The sequence below is a fragment of the Biomphalaria glabrata genome, chromosome 6, assembly GCF_947242115.1.
Source record: "Biomphalaria glabrata chromosome 6, xgBioGlab47.1, whole genome shotgun sequence".
In the NCBI taxonomy this organism is placed as follows: domain Eukaryota; kingdom Metazoa; phylum Mollusca; class Gastropoda; family Planorbidae; genus Biomphalaria; species Biomphalaria glabrata.
This window is the reverse complement of record NC_074716.1, coordinates 6,038,595-6,048,979: the sequence shown is the minus strand read 5'-3', so window position 1 is coordinate 6,048,979 and position 10,385 is coordinate 6,038,595. Positions and strand designations below refer to the sequence as shown.

General features: G+C 34.2%; 1 protein-coding gene across 1 annotated transcript; it reads left to right on the top strand.

Moving 5' to 3' along the window:
* Window positions 1-480: 480 nt before the first annotated feature.
* Window positions 481-2,726, top strand: LOC129926970 (uncharacterized). The gene is made up of 3 exons (XM_056033873.1): window positions 481-532; window positions 1,403-1,499; window positions 2,151-2,726. Exons 2-3 carry the CDS (start codon window positions 1,433-1,435, stop codon window positions 2,477-2,479), a joined length of 396 nt encoding a protein of 131 aa, XP_055889848.1. The 5' UTR covers window positions 481-532; window positions 1,403-1,432; the 3' UTR covers window positions 2,480-2,726.
* Window positions 2,727-10,385: the final 7,659 nt, after the last annotated feature.

Sequence of the window (10,385 nt, the reverse complement as noted above, 5' to 3'; positions counted from 1 at the left end):
GTCTGTTTCTCAAATTAAAGCTAATAAAAGTTACAATTCAAAGTATAACTTGAAAGCTGTTGTCATCTTTAATTATAATAATACCATTATATTTGATTCATAATATTAAAGATAAGTGCAGTATTTCACATCTCTACGCAAACCCAGTTGCGACCTGCATATTTTGCCAAACTAAGGCAGAGAAAGCCTTTGTTTGCGGGGGGTCTATTTTTAATTGTCTTCTGCGCCTGTCCTCACAAAGGCCTTTTCTTTTGGACCCAAAATGTGTGTCCCACGTCTACAAGAATGCAACATGTTGAAAGAGACATTGTGTTAAAAGTTTCTATAGTCCTTTTTAAAACGGTGAATCATCGGATTAATGTCGTGGCATTAGGATACACATTTACATAGATATCTAAATTTAAAGCTATCATTATCACATTTTTATTGGCTCAAGTTTTATTTAAACCGAACCAGTTCTACACAAATAACAGTCTTACGGTGGGACATTCATCTCAAAGCTGTAAAACGCGTAGTTATCTTTCTTGGTTAGGTAAGTTTTTTATAATTCGCAAACACATTTAGGTAAGCCTTAAAGATTTCAACTGTTTTTAGGTAAGTCTCATAGACGACGTAAAGTATTAGTGAGTTGTGAAGTTGCTAACCGCCGTTTGAAAAGTATTAACATTTTTAGTTAAAATCTCAAAACTAAAAACTTTTATAACATTTTATATTATCTTTATTTTTTTTATAATAGGCAAGTTCAAAAATTTACTTTTTTTTTCTTCCTAACAGACTTATGTTGCATTTTTTTTTTCATAAAGTTTTTTTTTATAACTCGCTCCGTCTTTCTGTCTGTCTGGGATAAATCTTTTAGTGGAATTTTGTTCTCCAGCTTTTCATTCTCATTTCGAGTCGAACTTTTACACAATTATTCATTTTCGGCGACTACTCGTCAATCAGTAGAAAAAAAAATCCCAAATTAATCAATCAATTTGTTGTAATCAATTGATTTTTTTAAAACAGAAAATATGCTTAGCTAATGTGAGATAAACCATGTGTAGAGAACTAAGCTAATCGCTAAACATTTTTAACTAATCATAATCTATACAACTTTTAATTTAAAAATACTTGAATAGCACAGTGGCTAGTACGTCGGCCTTCCGGCTTAAAGACTGGATACTTTGACTTTGACTTATGATTCAAGCAACTTTTTTAAAATTGCTATTAAAAATAAATCCTGCTGCCAGATACTTTTGCTCCCCTCCCCAATTCATCCTCAAACATGATTGGACCAAAGGGCATTCACTAAATATAAATATTTTGTATTAAAAGTTGTTTTTTTTTCTATTAAACTTAATGTCATGTTTATCTGAGCAAATGATATATAATTAAATAATATCTTTCTTTTGTTTGTCCATAGATCAAGTCTGTTTATTGTTGAGAATAAAAAATGAACATTGCAGTAACTGTGTTTATGTTCGCACTGGCTGGGACATTCAATGTCATTTTGGGCTTAGGTAAATATTTTAATATTATTTATGTAGTTTTCCAGTGAATTAAAGACACTGGTGGCTGTATTAGAAGGTGGGGATATAAGAAAGGCTTGCTAACTTGTCCAATCCATCACACCGTTCCCCAGTGGGGTCTAGAAAGGCGGTGATGACTTCTCCAAGGAAAGTGACGGTACAGTATAGGCATATGAAGTTTCTCCTCTCCTGGGCTCCGTTTCTCAAGAGATGGAGAAACGCATTGCATTGACTCAGGGACAGTGACCCATGAACAAATAAAGTTTATAATATGATCATCTTATTTAGAGGGTATGCAGACAGTTATCTATATTTAGAAAACAATTTTGTTAAAGATCTAATACAAAAACAGAGTAGAAATAAAAAGTAGAACGAAATAAAATTACGAACCAAAAAAAAATGTTAATAAGTGCTTCAATCAAAAGTAAACATACTTTAGCTGTTTAAGGGCTTGGTAACTGAATGGTAAAGCACATTGTTTTCTCAACCAAAAGCTCCCAGGATTGAATGTCGTTTAATTTTAATCTCGTTTGATTACCGCCTTTCAATTATGCTTTTACCATTTATAGATCACCAAACTGTCAACTTACAGTCAGCTTGCCATAATCCATTTTCATGTGTGCTCTTATATAACATTTCCAGATAACAACAGCACACAGACTCGTGGACTTGCTAGTACAGTGAAAAGAAGTGATCCAACAAGAGACTTTAGAATTGAATCTGGATCTGTTTACTTACATCCTTGGACCGGAGTTAAGGAAAAGAAGGTGGCAATAGTATTTAGACAAGCATTCTCAACACTGCCATACATAGTCTTGCAGCCCACTGTCTTAGATCTTGACAAGAATTTTAATACTAGATTAGTGATCAAGGCTATTGATGTAACCCAGAACGGCTTCGTTTTACAGGTCTACACCTATGCAGATACCATTCTCTATGCCATTGAGGTTACATGGCTAGCTCTTAATTAACTTTTGGAGAGTTGCAATATGAAGTCAAAGGAATCAATACAAGTAGCTATTTTTATGTATTCGCTACATTTTCTTTATTTTCTAAACTATTCTAATTATCTAATGATGCAAAAGGTTTCTTTTTTTTTTCAATTTAGCTATACATATTTAAAATTTAGTTACAAGTAAAAAAAAAAGGTTACAATTATATTTAACGTAAACATTAATGTATTGTAACTGATTATACAAAATAAATAATTGCAATCTACGTTTTTTTTTTGTCCGTGTATTATGTATTGTAAAGAGTCTTGCAACTCCAAAGATAATTATTGCATTTGTAATAATGAAAATAAGTACATGTATTCAATAAATTATTTCTAAATAAAATCATCTCCTATTTACAAACGCCACCTGGTCTCCCCTTGTGCTATGGATAATAAACCCAGTAAAACTGCATGAACTGACAATGTGGGATTTGTGGCCATGCGGTTAGCTACGCTTAAACTTGGCTTGGCTACCTATCAAGGGGGATAGTGGCTCCTCGTGACGAGTAGTGTTTACTGTGCGCCTAAAATCTGTAAATGACGCACGTAAAAACAAAGTACAGAGGCATTGATGTCGCTGTTGCTGAGCGGTTAAGCGCTTTGCTTCCAGGGTTTAAATCCTAGTGAAAACTAAGTTTTTTTTACAGGGAATCTTCGAGTACCTCTGAGTCCACCCAGCTCTAACGGGTACCTGACATTAGTTGGAGAAAAGTAAAGACGGTTTGTCGTTGTGCTGGCCACACGATACCCTCGTTAACCGTAGGCTACAGAAAGAGATGACCTTTACATCATCATCCATATAGACCACAAGGTCTGAAAAAGGAAACTTTACTTTTAAAGCATCAAAGTTGAGCTAGATAAAAGCTATTTTAAAAAAGGTGAAAAGGTGAATGCAGTTACTGGTGTTTTTTTTTTATTAAGGAGTCAAATCGAGATTAAATCGTGAGTGAGGCCCTACACTTTGTGATCATTATCTATACTTACTCTGACAACTCTACAACTGAGTTTTTTTTTTCCCAAATGTATTACATAGCACTTCTTTACTTAGTCTTCACAGAAAGGTTACAAAAGAGATCATAACGCTTGGCCATCCTATGAACCTTTATAGTAAGACAGAGAAATGCTCCCGTAAGTGATAAAGTTAATCTGAGTCACTATTTCTCGAGATAAATGGAGATATTTAGTAGGTCTCACAAAGACCTTCCTTCAGGGAAACGGAACCAGGAAAAAGAAGAAGAGGCAGACAGAGAAAGTGATGGGATAACAATATAAATAAGGCTTGTCTTTGAGGAAATTCTATTCAAAGAAAAGACAACAATTCAGAAAAACCTTCGAGAGATCGTGTATAGTGCCCCAGTGGCTTAAAAGACTAAGCGATTGGTGAATTTTGCAAAGTTGATATATTTTTTAAATGATATATTTATTTTTTTTACAATTTTTAAAAAGTCTCCATTTGAAGTGACGTTAAATCTGGCTGTCACGTACACTATATCCATATATAGTAACAGTCTATATTAGCTTGCCGGCAGAACTTGACCTAGCTTGGGAAAAAAACAAGCATGCAATTACTTTCAGTTTCAAAATGAACTTCATTGGTTTCGAAAGTTAATTGTTGTACATTGGGCTGCATTTATTGGTTGGTCTAGCAGGGTGAGGTTGTTGATCACGTGATGACGTTCTAGAGCCCGGCAAAAAGCTAGTTGGACTTTAGTCGTGTGTTTTGGAACGTGTAGCGATAACATCAGTTTTGTTTTAGAACTCAGTTGCATTATTGTGTAGATCAGATATTCTATTCAAGTACATTTAACCACTGTAATTATTTGTGAATAGCTTTTTCAAGTTCTAAATTAAAGTAATTGTTTTTAGACGAAGAGAAGTTTCTTCATTGAATACAATAAAATACTTAGATCGTATTGTCAAATAGTAACTCCTAGATCTAGACGATCCTCTTATCAATTGGCAACATTCTGAATGATCGTATTATCCACATAGATCTAACTACGTCTATACGATCATCTTATTGAAAGATTATTTCAAGATCCTCGGCAATCACGACCATTGATGGTGTGATACAGATCAAGATAATCTACAACTGTGACATTCATCATAGCAGCTTTATAGATCTTGACATATGACATCCACAATCAAGATTGAACGTGATATCTGGTACCATCTTAGATTGTGACATCCGACACCATCGATGATTGTAACACTGGCTAACAAATATCGTAATGTATTCCTATGACTTCTTTAGATTGAACAGCAAAGCGATTTTTGAATGTGCTGAAGTTGATATTAAATTAATTGATATAATTTGTTACAGTAAATCGTCTTTGTATGTTCACACGTTGTATCTGGTGATATTCAATTTGTATGCTAGAGTTGCTTTGTTTGAGTTACAAAAATAACAGAAATCATTTCTTTCAAACAAAAATATTTTAATTCTTTAAGCAGAACTCGTGAAGATTTAAACACACTCTACATATCCAGCACTAATTCACTTTGTAAATCAAATTTAGCAGTAAGCTTAGGAAAGTACACTTAACAAAAAGCTTAAACTAATAAACTAAATAAATTTATTATTGGTACCAGATATTAGATCGTCTGAGATAGTTATCTCCATACATAGTAGGCTGGTCTGCTGCAGTATTCTTCTTTAGATCTACATACATTCTTTACATTGAATCTTCAACACTCACGGTTTTATACCTTTTAAAGCGATTACCAGTTGTGAATGTCAAATTCACATTCATTGAGGGAACTCTTATGAGTGTGTCCATAAGGTATTGATTGACCACCGTGAAAAACGCATTCAAAAACCCATAAAGAAGTCATACATTTTTTCCCCACATTGAAAAAGGCATGCCGTCACAAAGAAAAAAAAAGCAGTGTTTAAATTTATGACTAAATTTCTCATTAAATAGTTTCTGTCACTGGTTATTCTTGGTACTTAGTCATTTATGTCTGCCTGTTCGTGTGGTATGCGTGCTGGGCCGTCGTTCGGTCGTTTCGGTGGTCCAGGGTTCCTATCCTGTCCGCTGACATCCCCTGAGTGGCACCTGATGACCTATCTTAAAAAATTACTGTTCATGATCAGGCTGAGATCTGAATGTAAAAATGTTGACTAAGTTTTAGGACTCTTTCACAGTGACATTCACTTTTCATGGAGCTGCTATATGTATATGGACGAGTTGTAATGTAGCAAATACTTGATGGGCACTTGTTACCTAAAATACCGATGTCAATCAGATTGATTTTGTAAACCAAATATTTCTAATGGTAAAACAAGAACAAAATGTATATGTATTATTTATTTAGTGTTAAGTACCACTCGCAAAAAAAGATGTAAAAATGGATTTGTTTTAATAACAATCAATTTTATTTTTGTTTTGTTTGTTTTTTTTTTGCTACATAAAAGCAATATCTTCGATTTCGATTATTCCGAGTCACCAATGGACGAGGATATTTAAGCCATAGTCTTGTTTCGATCGTTTAAATCAGAAGTCTTCAACCTTTTTTGCCTACCGCCCCCTTGTATTTTTTTTTTAAATCCGCCAGAGGCCCCCTCTAGAAAAATAAACTTATAGAGAAGCGTGAGAAGGCTAATTTGAACAAAATGTCATTTATTTATTAATTTATATGCTGCCAATAAAAAATATCCCTCATCGGAGACGACAGCATGCCAAAGGCGATCTTCTTTTGCGATCTTAGAGGAGGTGCCCCCCTCAGATTCACTAAGGCGCCATTTCGCCCTCACTGGCATGGAGGAAAGTACCTGGCAGCAGATTGCCTCTGAGAGAAACAGTTGGAGAGCTCTCGACAAAATCTGCGGGTCAGATATTTGAGACTCAAAGAAAAGCCATCATTGAAGACAGGCTTAAAAGACGGAAAGAAAACTTAACTTAACCGCCAGCGAACAACGGCTTTGTCGCACGAAATTCTGGAAATATGCAGATCGCAACTAGGTTTGCCTAGTGCTATGTGTTAGACACCTTGTTTATAGTACTAGTCATTTAGCGATGCACCGAAGAAGACGTATATTGAACGGGACTAGTGACGTTTGGGATATTTTGGGTTACAGACTGGAAAATCAGTTAGCGATAGAATCCTCTAGGGTAAAGACGTGTTTAGTTGACAGGGACTTTTACTGTGGCCTTTTATTAGAATAAATATAGTATGAACTGTTCATTAGAGTTGACTATATTATCTCTTCACTCGTTAAATCGATCGTCTTGTTTATTATGTATTGTTAATCAACTACATTGAATACACCTGAACAATAAAGCTCAAACGCTTGCAGAGTAATTGGTTGAAATTCAACAGTCATCTATAGTTGACCTCAAGACAGCCTGAACAAGTACATTAAATATGAACATAAAGATAAGAGTGTCGAAAACTATGTCTGCATAGTATGGCTTTAATATTCTGAATGACTACACAACACATATTTTGTGAACACATTCTTAAGGACGAGTTACAAGCACATGTAAACATAAGAACTATAACCGATACAGAATATAATTTTCATAAAATTAACCCCCGGTTCAAATTATAAATAGTATTATAAAGAATGAAAGAATTAAGTAAGTGCAGAATAATAATAGAGATTCAATTAAACAAACAATGTAGAATAGCATGACATTATGTAACATGTTGATATAACATGGTAAATCAAATAGCTTTTAAAAATATAGCATGATAGATCAAATATCTTATTAAGTCAAGTCACCAAAGCCAAATGAAAGTAGAAAAATTTACAAATGTCATTTTGGAGACTAGTATTGACAAAAATGAATGTCAAAATAAGAGTTGTAGTAAGCTGATGAGCTTTTACACTTTGAAGTTGGGCCTAGTTCTCCTTACTCTAAGATTGTATGTATGTGTAGTTTCATCTGCTTGAGTTTCCGACGTTCTGGCTATGTCTTTGGTGGTGATGGTGGTTTGTTCAGGCATGATAGAATCAGTCGGTTGATTCCTGGGGAGGTGAGCTTTGGACGAGGCAGCCAATATCAAGCTCTGTTCTACTCTGATTCTTATTTTCTATAACTTTTTGTTCCTTCCTAGGGGCTAACATTCGTAATGAGACAGTTTCCTCTCGACCGTTTGGTGTTCGGATAACAGCGTACTGAGGGTTGCATGTTACCAAATCAACTTCCTCTATTATGGGATCACATTTACACGATCTAACGTTCTTCTTCAGCAGGACATGACCTGGACTGGTCAACCATGTTGGCAGGGATGATCTAAAATATCATAATGTCCGATTTTCATTTTCTATTTTAGTTTCTGAGATCTAAACGAGACGAACGGAAAGACGGACAGAAGGACTAACGGACGGACAGACAGACCACGCAAAACTAATAGCGTCTTTTCCCCTTTCGGGGGCCGCTAATAATGTTTTATAAAACTAATAAAGGTTCTATTAGCAGTGTCTTTCTTACAATTCTGCTAAGAACAGTTGCTGGCCTGGAAAGTAGATGGATTTAACTACGGTACTGTCACTGCACCCATGCGTCGAGAGTCATGGGACAGATAAGGGTAATTGTGTTATAATTATTAATTAAATGGAAAAAAAATGAACATTTAAACAATTAACATAATTAATGAGGTGTAGCTGTACTCCTTTTAAACTCTGCAGGTCCCCCCTGGGTGTACGCCTGCCACACTTTGAGAAACAATGACGTTCTGTACAACCGAGGTCAATAAGAAGGTCAAATGTTTACAACAGAGGTTAAAAAAAGAAAGCTGCAGAAAGTTTAAAAAACTAGCTTTACATTTAGGCTTACAAAACAAGGGCTGTAAAACTTCTACTTCAGACATATTTCTCAGCGTTAGTGACTTATAGCGTAATAAAACGTTACAACTATGACAAACAATAAGCTAGCTAAGTAACCTATTTCTCTTTTTTGTCCAGTGTAGGTTAACCAGGGAAAAAAGTGTTCTTGTTTCTTAAACCAACGATATGTGTAAAGTAAGCTATAAAATATACAATTAAAAAAGCTAAAAAAACAACAACTTGCAAACACTCTTACCATAACAAATTTCAGCCAGTACTGGTTTTAAATTTTATACAATTTACACAAATCTACTCTAGTCTTTTAGGTCCTGTACATTGTACACATCAATAAACTAGTCTTTTAGGTACTGTACATTGTACACATCACTAAACTAGTCCAATTATTACTGTACATTGACATTGTACACATTACCACTCTATTCCTCTAGGTACTGTACTTTGTACTGATCAATAAACTATTCTTCTAGATACTGTACATTGTACACATCACTAAACTAGTCCTCAAGGTATTGTACATTGTACACATCAATAAAATAGTCATCTATTTACTTTACATTGTAGATATCACTAAACTAATCCTCTAGGTGCCCTAATTGTACACCTCACTACATTATTCCTCTAAGAACTGTACACTGTACACATCAATACTTTAGAGAGCTAAAGAAAAAATGATAAAGCAGGACTTCCCCCCTCCTTTTCCGATTGGCTGGTAACTTTATTTATACATGAGCATTTTTTTGTCTATTAAAGACTGTGTATAACCGAGAACAATTGTTACAGTAGACCTCGACACGAACTTGCGACGTCATAACGTCTGGGCAATGGAGATCTTGCCAGGTCAAAGTTCGTGTTAGTGTTGGGGCCTTTTATTACGATTAGTCTCGGTATAACAATAACTCTGAATGAAATATTGTGAAAACTGACAATTATTTGGAGAATTGATAAGTACTTTTAGAATATTTCAATGCGGAACAAACTGTGAGACTTTCCAACTTAGCAGCTGGTTTAAAGTCAGCAAAATATATCGCACATATGGTTGTGTGTTTTGGTTATACTAGATTACAAATGATGCCATTATCACACATTTTGCCGCTTCGCTGAATTTATTTTTGTAAGCAGATCATTTGGAAGTCAGTTTCCTCCTACACAACTCTAGTTTTTCACTAGAATAAATTATTTCTATATAATTCAATGCAAGCTGCTATGTGTCGTGTCTCTGTAATATGAGTCCTACCAAGGCTAAGCCAAGCTCTGCATTGTTAAGCAAATTTTATCAAGATCTCGTGACTCGTGAAATATATTAAAATTATTAGTTGTTTTCTTCTTATAACGCATTATATTCTATTCTATCTGCTTATTCATATGTTACGATATCTCAAGCGTTTACTGCTAAAATGATGTGAATCACAGCACTCACCCTTAATTTTAAGGAATCGAAGACACTGACAGTATTACTGCAAATTTTTTTTTAAAATACTGATAAAAGATATTGTAAAAAAAATATTGTGTACTTGATGTTTTGTAGGGTCACTGAGTATCAGATATGGATACTTGGATAAAAGAAATTAGTAATAGACTTTATAGGTTTTCTTGTAATTTATGTAATGGATGTGGCAAAACATGTAGGTCACAGCTGGGACTGCGCAGCCATGGAAAATACTGCATTACTCACTAATCTTCGGACTCAAAGAAAAGCCTTATTATTAATATTTTAAGCTCTTAATATTATACATATATCATGACTTAATATTTTTGTTTTTCAATGTGTATACTAAATAAAAAAAAATTTAGAATGATAAGTGTACAATATGTTCTCTCTAGTTATACTATGCTGAGGATGTTTAATAAAGGATACTTTTGTTTATATTTTTGTCTACATGGAAAAATTAAAGCTTTTAGAATAACACATTTATTTCTTAAACTTTTTTTTTAAATAAAATTTTCTTTAAAGTGGTTAATATTGGAAGCTTCCACTCTAGCTTCTTGCTAGAAACACTCATAAAATGAATAAATTGGACTTTGACAAACTTCTATATAAACAGATAATTGAATATTCAAAGCTATTCACAAACCAACTGTCACTCAG

Coding starts and splice junctions, on each gene's coding strand:
- LOC129926970 (XM_056033873.1), top strand. CDS start 1,433: ATGAACATTGCAGTAACTGTGTTTATGTTCGCACTGGCTGGGACATTC. Junction 1,500..2,150: donor CAATGTCATTTTGGGCTTAG/GTAAATATTTTA, acceptor TAACATTTCCAG/ATAACAACAGCACACAGACT.